The sequence below is a fragment of the Trachurus japonicus genome, chromosome 16 (genome assembly GCF_045865225.1).
Source record: "Trachurus japonicus isolate A0001 chromosome 16, Traja_1.0".
Taxonomy (NCBI): domain Eukaryota; kingdom Metazoa; phylum Chordata; class Actinopteri; order Carangiformes; family Carangidae; genus Trachurus; species Trachurus japonicus.
Genome location: NC_140922.1, coordinates 35521299 through 35531012, shown reverse-complemented (window position 1 = coordinate 35531012; position 9714 = coordinate 35521299). Strand labels below are relative to the sequence as shown.

Genomic DNA, 9714 nt, shown 5'->3' with positions numbered 1-9714 from the left:
CTGTAGCGTAGCTCTGAGCAGCTCACGGCTCTGCTCCGCCGTTCTAAAAATAGCTTGCACCGACAATTAAAGGTAACAAACCTACTGCTATGACTATAGGGATTATGGCAATGGGCCAATTTGACAAAATGTTGAACTATCTCTTTAAATGTCTCTCACTGAGCGGCTGATTGATTGATTGATGTGTTACACAGGATTTTAAAAATGGACGCCATGTTGTCCCGTTAAAAAGAGAATAGTGCTAAGACCTTTGACCTCTGAGTGCAGCAGCGTAGAAACGGGTTTATGCCACATCGCCGGGGTGGAGTTTCTCCGCCTCCGGTTGAACCGGCGCCGCGGCAACGCCGTTACTCGACTCCATCTTCCCGCCTTTCTTCAGAGGAAAACCGCGGTTCTTAAAGAGCAGGAGGAAGTCAGCGAGGAAGGAGCCGCACGCCAGGAAACCAAACGCCTAGAGGAGAGAGAGAGAGGGATGATACCGGTGAGAAGAAAGAAAAGAGAGACACGGAGCGAAGAAGGAGGAGGAGGAGGAGGAGGAGAAAGAAAAGAGAAGGCACGGGAGGAAAGAAGGAGGAGAGAAAGTTGGAAGAGAGGAAGAAGGGAAGGAGTAAAGGAAGAAGAAGAGGAGTGAAAAAGAGAAAGAGTGAAGAAGTGAAGAAGAGAAGGAGTTAAGAAGGGAAGGAGGTGAGAGAGTGAAGGAGATGAGAGAGTGAAGAAGAGAAGGAGAGAAGGAGTGAAGGAGATGAGAGAGTGAAGGAGTGAAGGAGATGAGAGAGAGAAGGAGTGAAGGAGATGAGAGAGAGAAGGAGTGAAGGAGATGAGAGAGTGAAGAAGAGAAGGAGAGAAGGAGTGAAGGAGATGAGAGAGTGAAGGAGTGAGAGGGTGAAGGAGTGAAGGAGTTGAGAGGGTGAATGAGTGAAGGGGTGAGTCTCACCACTGCTCCTCTCTCCACCGTGGAGCCGCTGTTCTGAGCAGCGAAGACGATGGAGGAGATGAAGAAGAGGACGGCGATGACCAGGGTGTAGAAGAAGTCCTGAGGAGAGAAGAAGAGGAAATTTGAATTTTGGGTGAACTATCCCTTTAATGAACGTCGATCCCCTCTTTGACTCCAATGCTCGAGACCATGACGTAATTTTGATCGATTCCGATAAAAAATCGAAATGGTGACACCCCTAGCCAACACACACATTATTATTATAGAAACTGAGAACGTTTTAATTGAATTAAAAACGTAGCAGAAAACCTTGTGACCGTCTACAGTTGTTTTTATATTCTATGTGTGATGTAAACAGGAGAACGTACGTAAAGTTTTCTTTAATTACAAAAAAATAGTTGTGTTTCTCACCGGTGAGTTTACTGACCTGAGCATAAAGAGTTCTATAGGTTTCATATTGCACTTAAAGCAGAAGTAAGTGATATATTTGTGTTAATCTAAGTCTTAAATAGTTGTATCTTCCGACAGCAATCACTTCTATAGAGTGTTTGGACTGAAACACGGGTCTGTCAGTCACTCTGCTCTGCTCTGAGCCCAGGAGAAAACTTTCCTTGTATCCTACAACCTTTATCCAATGAGGAGAGAGAACGGCATAAAGGGGCAGTCCTCTCTGTGTGTGCAGCCAAGGGATGCGCGTGAATGTGGTGACGTAGGGACGAGGACTGTTATGGTGCGTTCAAGGCAACTCGTAACTCGTGTTTTTCTGACCTGTGAAGTGGTACCAGTTCGATCTGGTACGAGTTCACGGGTCAGAAGTTACGAGTGGCCGTTATAGTGACTTTCACCGGTAAAACAGGTCGGAGAAACACGAGGTGGTTGTCTGGAACGCTACAAAGTCATAAGTCGTGACTTGAAGCTGTAATTTACGGTTTCAAAAGCCTGCCTGGAACGCAGCATTAGCCAAAACCACCGGATCGCTTACTTCTGCTTTAACTGTTCATGTTAATAATGAACATTAAAAATCTAAACATTTGAAATGTTGTAAAGGTGTGTGTGAGGTGGGCGGAGCCTCTCACCACGCTGTGCCAGCAGCTGATGCCGACCCGGCTGTGCAGGCCGGTGGAGAGGAGGATGAGGAGCAGCGCCGTGAAGAGGAAGGCCGTGCAGCTGACAAACTCAAAGAAGTAGAGGGCCGAGCAGCTGATGCAGCTGCTGACCACCTCCTCCATGATGAAGGCCACGAAGGACAGGAGCTGCAGGAGGAGAGAGGAGAGGAGAGGAGATGTCAGGTTTACGAGGGAACATGTGATCTTCAAACAGATTGATTTAAACTGTTTAAAACTCGCCTAGTGAGTCATTTCTTCACCAGTCTGAGTGAACGCAGCCTGTGAATGCAAGTGAATAAATGAGAACAACAGTTCTCTGGTTGAACTGCTGGGAGGATAAAAGTAACGACAACATGACTTTCTGTTGGTGTTGAGACTTATTAGTCATCACACCGAGCACTGGCCCCTACAGCTATGAATTAACTAAGTTGTGAAGTCAATGGGACGGGCCGGGAAAAAAAAGCAAAAAAGACCAATCATTGGAGTTTTTCAAACGTCTACTGCTCAGGCATACTTTCACCTAGAGACTCCATTTAAACTTTAAACAGTAGACACAAGTCTTGTGTATTGTCATATTACTCCACGTTTTGATAGGTCATATAGTTTTTGATCAATCCCTGATCAATGACCATGATCATTTTTGGAGAAATTATGAGATTATAATGGGTGTGTATTGCACGGAATGTTCATGTCAGAGTGCGTGACATCATCGGTTAGAGTGGGAGAGAGCCCCCAAAAAATTCCAGATTTTTTTCTCTTTCCACACTCCTCCTGGACACAATTTAAACTCTACACACATGATTTTTTCCTAATTTGTAGACAAACTTGTTCTGTCTCTCACCATGTGCTCAAAATATCAGAGAGACTTACAGAATTTGAATTATCAGCCTCTGAGTGCGGCCACGTCTGTCTCTGCTCCTCATTGCTTCTGAGAGAAGCAGAACGGACCGATGTTTTAAACTCACAAGTGTCTCCAAAATATTTGCTGTAGAAACACCAAAATCACACCAAATCGTTCAGGAAGTCCTTACAGTGATGATGGTCTGTGTTTTGTTCTGATAGGAGTTACCGTTTTGTCACAGTAAGCCTTTTGCGAGACCAGCGCAGAGGCAGAAAATCGCTCTTTTTCTCCACGTTTCTGTCTGCCTCAGCCTGGGGGGCCCTATCGTCATTGGCAACCACCTCAAGTTGCCGTGGTAACGTCTGATTCTCAGGCCAGAGCTCGTTAACTTCATAAACCATCCACCTGGCGCTCGTTAAAGTGTTTATAAACACACACACAGACACAGGTAACCTAGGTGACCTTGTTTCTGCTGCTCTTTAAACTCTAAAAGTTGTTGAAGCTCAGTGGAGCTTCAATACAAGAACGTTTGATGTGAAACAGTTTCTTTTTTAATAAAGTAGACAAATGGATTTAGAATCACAGAGTTCTGGTTTTGTTTTTTTTAATCGTGTTATGAAATAAGTATCGAGAATCGTTTCAATGTTCTGGTGTCGACTACCGAGACTCTGGAGTCATGACGAGAGAGACCGGTCCTCACTGTTATAGAGAGACCAACGTGTGTGTGTGTGTGTGTGTCTGTGTGTGTGTGTGTCTGTGTGTGTGTGTGTTAGTGTTTTAGGAAAGAGCTGCTGCCCACACACACACACACACACACAGACACACCCAAGATGAACAGCAGCTCTGAGGGTCAGTGAAGGCATCACGGTGGTGAAAAGAACCAGTCTGGGCCGGTTCCTGAGACCAGAACCACAGAGCTAAACACAGGGCTGATGTCAACACACACACACACACATACACTCTACACTTATATGTGTCAGGGTTTGATTCCAAGAAGAGGAGGAGGAGGAAGAGGAGGATGAAGAGGATGAAGAGGAGGAGGAGCTGGTCCTGTCTCAGTTTCACAACAAAGGCTCTCTGAGGTGAAGACCCTGGAAGGCTTTTATTGTGAAAGTCCACTACAGATCCTCTTTTTGTGAATGACTCTGTGGTGGTTGGGGGTAGAGGGGGGTAGAGGGGGGCATAGGGTGTGTGTGTGTCTGTGTCTGTGTGTGTGTGTGTGTGTGTGTGTGTGTGTGTGTGTGTGTGTGGGGGTGTCGGGGCCCCGGGGCCGGATGCAGCCGGTGGCTCCTCGTTGCGACAGCAGCTCTGAGATCTGCTAACGACAGCGGACACACACTCACTCTCACACTCTCACTTCCTGCTGCTGCTTCCTGATGGACAGAGGTCACTCACACACACACACACTCACACACACACACACACACACACACACTCAGAGGTCCTGCTGCAAACTCGCACTGCAAACATCACATGTGGATCAATCCGCAGCAGAAACTAGTCCCTGACCCGGGCTACATTTGTTGTCTGATCTTCCTTCATGGGGACTGCACAAAGCACATAGGTTACCCTCAGTCCCCCTTTCTAGCGTTTTGCTGGGAAGTATGACTGAAGGCACGTGGAAGTCTGTTCGTGTCGACACGCCCCCGTGAGTTGACGACATAAGGAGTTAATTTTTCTTTTTTAAATTAGCCGATAGTATTAATCAGTCAAAGTTCTTGTTATCGGTTAACGGTTAATCATGTGCATCCCTATTTCTAATCGTCTTGTTTCAGTTTTTGCTGAAGTAGGAAGGAAGGAAAACTGGTGTTTCTCTCTCTTTCACACTCCCTCTTGTCCTCGATCCGCATAGAAATGAATGTTACTGTACGAAAACAAGAACTAGTGAGGAAAAAAAAAAAAACAGATGCACGGACACCAGGAAAATGAAACAGTGTAATAACTCCTGTGACAGTGACCACAGCTGGACACGGTCGTCCACGTCTGTCCTACGTGTTAATCACAGGCTACAGAGGTTCAGAGAAACGTGTGGGAACGGGAATTAATATTATTGATGATGTACGACTCGCATTGCCAGGACAGATCTCATCTGTCTATTGGCACTTGTATCTGATTAATCTGATCTGACAACACGTTCATGTTACAGATCTGGCCTCTTGAACCTTGTAGTGTAAAGACAGAGTTAGAGAGCAACATGAGAGACAAGGTTCACACTGCTCTACCTTATTTCTATCTCACCTCACTCTGTACGTCCACACCTGTGTAGGTGAACATGAAGACGAACCGCACACACACCAGCTGATTGGCCGTCGTCTGAGTGAAATATCTGAGTAAGTCAGATCATTAATGACACGACCCACAGAGACACCTGATGCTCTCTGTGTTCTCTTCCAGTTGTACAGATGCTGACAGCTGTATTATATTATGTGAACATTTTGCACTAATGGTAGCCTAGTGAACACATGCATAGATATAGATAAGTAGAAAAGTTGTTCCTGTGTGTCTCTTGCTATAGTTTTATTATTAATAACAATAGTTTTTTGCTGTTGTGAATATCAGAATATATTGAATACATGTGGAGCGTTTGAACTACTGCTCTCTTCTCATCGTCTTTAAGAACTGTCCAGTCTCCAGGTTAGTGTTGGGCGATCTTGACATTCTCAGATCGTCCCAATCGCCCTCCCAGGAGATCGCCGATAGACCTATCCTAGGCGTATGAGTTTCGCTTTTACCGTGCCCTGCTGTCATGCATGCGCGCTTCTCTCTCTCTCTCTGTGTGTGAGGGCTAATAATGGAGAAAGAGCGCTATGATCAATGAACGGAACGATATATCAGTGAACACCTCGTCGGGCTGTGACAGGGCTGGCATCGGCAGCGTCACAGCCACAACACCAGCTAAACGTGTTTCCTCAAATTTGAGGCGGAGTGGCCACCCTGTTTACCACAGAGATTTTGTGTGCGGTCATATGACTACCTAGCTCCGTCTGATTGGACGTCGCCAGTGGCTGCATTTGATTGGTGAAACACTGTCATTTGACAGAGTATCTGTTGGAAGCAGCCAGAGAAGCGGCTTCATTAAAACAAAACAAACAGATCGCACATTGGATCAATAAAAAAAAGTAGCGAGTATGTGTGTGTGTAAAATCAGCAAGAAAACAAAACATCGCCTATCGTCCTTCCAATCGCCGATAGACGATCGGATCGCCAATCGGCACAACCCTACTTCAGGTATTTATCTATTTCACAGTCACACTGGTTGAAAAAAGCTATTGAATCGGATCATATCGTTCTAAATGAACCAAAATCGTCCTTGAATCAAATCGGCGACCACGAATCCTGATTAGGGATGTCGCGATTACTTCTTTTCACAAGTAATCGCGGTGTTAAACGCCACAATTAATTTATTGTAAAGATTCCTAAATACCGTCACTTTCCAAAAAAAGATTATGTCGGAACCATCTTGACAGATGTGTGCCAAAGTAAAGGAAAATGCACAGATACTGGTCCATTTTGAAGTGGTAGGAATTTAAAAGTCCACGTCATTTGTAATTAAAAAAACAAAAAAAACGTTTAAAATAAACTTAAACTTTTGGTATAGATGACAATTAATGGCTTGAATAATTCAAACACTTCCCCTGGGGAATATAATTAGTCCTTTTTTAATAGATACTTTGTGTAAATAATTAGCAAGACTATATTTGATTTACACATACATACATGTTGTGAAATTAATTAATGCATAATAATCGTGATAATCGTAATACCGTGATTATTTCTCTGACAATAAGCGTACCAAGAAAATCTATAATCGTGACATCCCTAATGCTGATTTGATTAAATTGAATCGTTACACCCCTACCAGATATCTATGATGTTTTATGCTCCAGATGTAAATGATGCATCAACTATGCAGCAGTTCAAACACATGAACGGAAGCTGAACTCACAGGACAGATGACTGATGACTCATCATGTGTTTCTCTACATGTCGGAGGACCGTACGTCTTTCCACATACGGGCTTCTTCTCCTTTCAGACGGGGGGTTTATGCAAGACGCTGTATCTCATTGGCCCCTGTCTAAACACTGTGACCATTAAAGGGATAGTTCAACATTTTGTCAAATTGGCCCATTGCCATAATCTCTATAGTCATAGCAGTAGGTTTGTTACCTTTAATTGTCGGTGCAAGCTGTTTTTAGAACGGCGGAGCAGAGCCGTGAGCTGCTCAGAGCTACGCTACGGAGGCTCATTGTGGGATTTCTTGGTTTCCCTCATCAAACTCATCAAATACACAATCCAACAACTCCACAACGCTCTGGTGGACAAGTTGTGAGCTGCACATTCACCACGCTATGAGATAATAACACAACGTTACCACACAGAGTTGTTTTAGAGGGAAATACAGAGACTGTTGATGAAAAACTGTCCCTGAAGGCAACGCGCATCAGTGGTTTTACATGAATTTACCTCGACAATGAGGTAAAAAGTTAATTTTACACCCTGTTAAAATATTCTAGAGGGCTTTTCCTTTCATTATAAGCCATTTCTAATTCCAAGTGAAGTAATTATTTTTTATCCCGTGCATTTAAAAGAGCCTCCTCATCACGTCACACAGGTACAGATGTGGTCGTCATGGTGACAGAGACCGAACCACAGCTACTCACTCACCACTTCCAGGATCTTGATGACGAAGCGGATCTTGTCCAGATGTTCGGACGGAACCTGGAACCAGGACGACTTCGGGTTCGGAGTCGTCGTCTCAGCGTAAACACCTTGAGAAGCCATGATGACGGAGCTGACACACACACACACACACACACACACAGGTCAGTGACTGTTTTGGCCACTCGGGGCCACCGTACACGTCACACAAACACAAACACAGCTTCAGTCTTTGATCAATAATAAACTCAATAACAGAGAGTCCTTAAAAAAAGAAAGAAAGAAAGAAAGAAACTGATCTGAGTTTAAGACGCTGATGTGTTCAGGGACAGTCCGGCATCTCAGCTCTCAGTTTGTTTGTTTGTTTTAACACTGGTCAAATGTGGAAGAAGCGACTCAGATGTGTGTGTGTGTGTGTGAGGATCATGAATGAAAAGTAAATGTGAGGATATTCTTTGCAAGTCGATTGATTAAAGGGACAACGAGGAGTTTCTATTTGGTTATAAAAAAGTCTGATATTAATGTGGATGAATCTCCGTTACCACTTGTTAATGGTCCATTTTAGATAAATCTATGGTTTTGTCTCTATGGTTATTTTGTTATTATTAGTGGTGGTGGAAACGCTGGGCGAGCCGACCAGCGTTTCTTTACTTTCGGTTTCGTGGCGAGTCATGAGAATAACGCCGCCGAATCTCCGTTTATGGTGGGAACTACGACGGTATGTGATCGTCTTCCAACCTCTGACTTTAATTCTTGATGAATGAAAACATGAGTCTGTCTTGCGCCGGTCAAAGAATTTCACGGTGCGGAGGCTCATAATGTAGTGTGGAAACACTTTGCTTTTCCAAAACTTCTCGTTGTCCCTTTAACAGTCTACGTCCCTAAATGTTCTGCTTGATTTTAAAGGAATAGTTCACCAAGTAGTAGTTGTAGTAGTTTTTTATTCCTCAAAGTGCATCTGGAGACCCGGGAGGCCGGTTCCTAGTCCAACCAAAACTTTATATGAGAGTAATAGGGCCCGACACAAAAACCTCCATAAAACTACACAACAACCATTTAATATTCCTCCACACTGCTCGTCCACTGCAATCCAAGTGTCCTGAAGGGAGATAGTCCAGAATACACGACTGTTGAGGCTGTAAAAATGTCCTAAATGAGGTAGTTTCCTGTAAACTCTGGACTATCTCCCTTCAGGACACTTGGATTGCAGTGGACGAGCAGTGTGGAGGAATATTAAATGGTTGTTGTGTAGTTTTATGGACGTTTTTGTGTCGGGCCCTATTACTCTCATATAAAGTTCTGGTTGGACTATGAACCGGCCTCCCAGGTCTCCAGATGACCTTTGAGGAATAAAAAACTACTCCAGAGTATTCATCAGCATGAGGGGGAGGCAATAATGACTGGATTTCATTTTTTGGTGAACTATTCCTTTAAGTCAGTAAGTCAGTAAGTCAGTGGGGAACTGTGCTCCTGGTAAAAAAAAGTTAGTCAATAGAGGCGCCAATGAAAAAAAGGAAATGCAAAAAAAACCCTCTGCCTAGGAAAAGCAGAAATAAACTGGAAAATCACTAAAACTGGAGAAAAACAAAAAACACAGTAGTAGAAACAGAAATAAACTCCAATCAGCTGTTCATTTCATTCTGACTTTTCCCAACTCATTTTACACATATTCATCATCTATTCAGCAGTTCCTTCATGAGACATTTTTTTTCCCTTCTTTTTTGATTTAGCAATTGAAAATACAAACTAAGGGGCGGTGCGTGGCGCAGTGGTTGAGGCGGCCGCCCCATCAAAAACAAAACAAAAGCAAAACTACACCAAATAGTAGCAGATGGGATAAGGTGCTAAATATTTTATCAGGCATTTAAATTTAACGAAAAACAGAGCAGAGAACTAATAAAATGAAATAATATGAGAATAATAGCAGAAGACAGGTAAAGTCCAGGCTTGGTTTATTGGCGTATTTGCTTTTTATCTATTTTCTTTGTTGAGATGTTGTTTAACTAATACTTTGAATTTACAAGACATTAAACTTGTTATTAGTGAATGTAAACACACACTTCACCTGAACGCACCACCTCCTCTAAACTGACGTTAGATCCTTTACACACACTAGTTTAATATTTAGCTACCTACTATAAATGATTACGGACACCTTCTTATTATGTCCTGC

At 43.5% G+C, this 9714-nt stretch overlaps 1 protein-coding gene across 1 annotated transcript; it reads right to left on the bottom strand.

The window, feature by feature from the left end:
- Positions 1-7670, bottom strand: cmtm6 (CKLF-like MARVEL transmembrane domain containing 6). The gene is made up of 4 exons (XM_085803453.1): positions 7548-7670; positions 2011-2187; positions 935-1033; positions 1-451 (listed from the first exon to the last, which is right to left on the bottom strand). Exons 1-4 carry the CDS (start codon positions 7662-7664, stop codon positions 284-286), a joined length of 561 nt encoding a protein of 186 aa, XP_085659579.1. The 5' UTR covers positions 7665-7670; the 3' UTR covers positions 1-283.
- Between the last annotated feature and the right edge of the window lie 2044 nt (positions 7671-9714).

Coding starts and splice junctions, on each gene's coding strand:
- cmtm6 (XM_085803453.1), bottom strand. CDS start 7,664: ATGGCTTCTCAAGGTGTTTACGCTGAGACGACGACTCCGAACCCGAAG. Junction 2,188..7,547: donor TCATCAAGATCCTGGAAGTG/GTGAGTGAGTAG, acceptor CTCCTCCTGCAG/CTCCTGTCCTTCGTGGCCTT. Junction 452..934: donor CGGTGGAGAGAGGAGCAGTG/GTGAGACTCACC, acceptor TCTCTCCTCTAG/GCGTTTGGTTTCCTGGCGTG.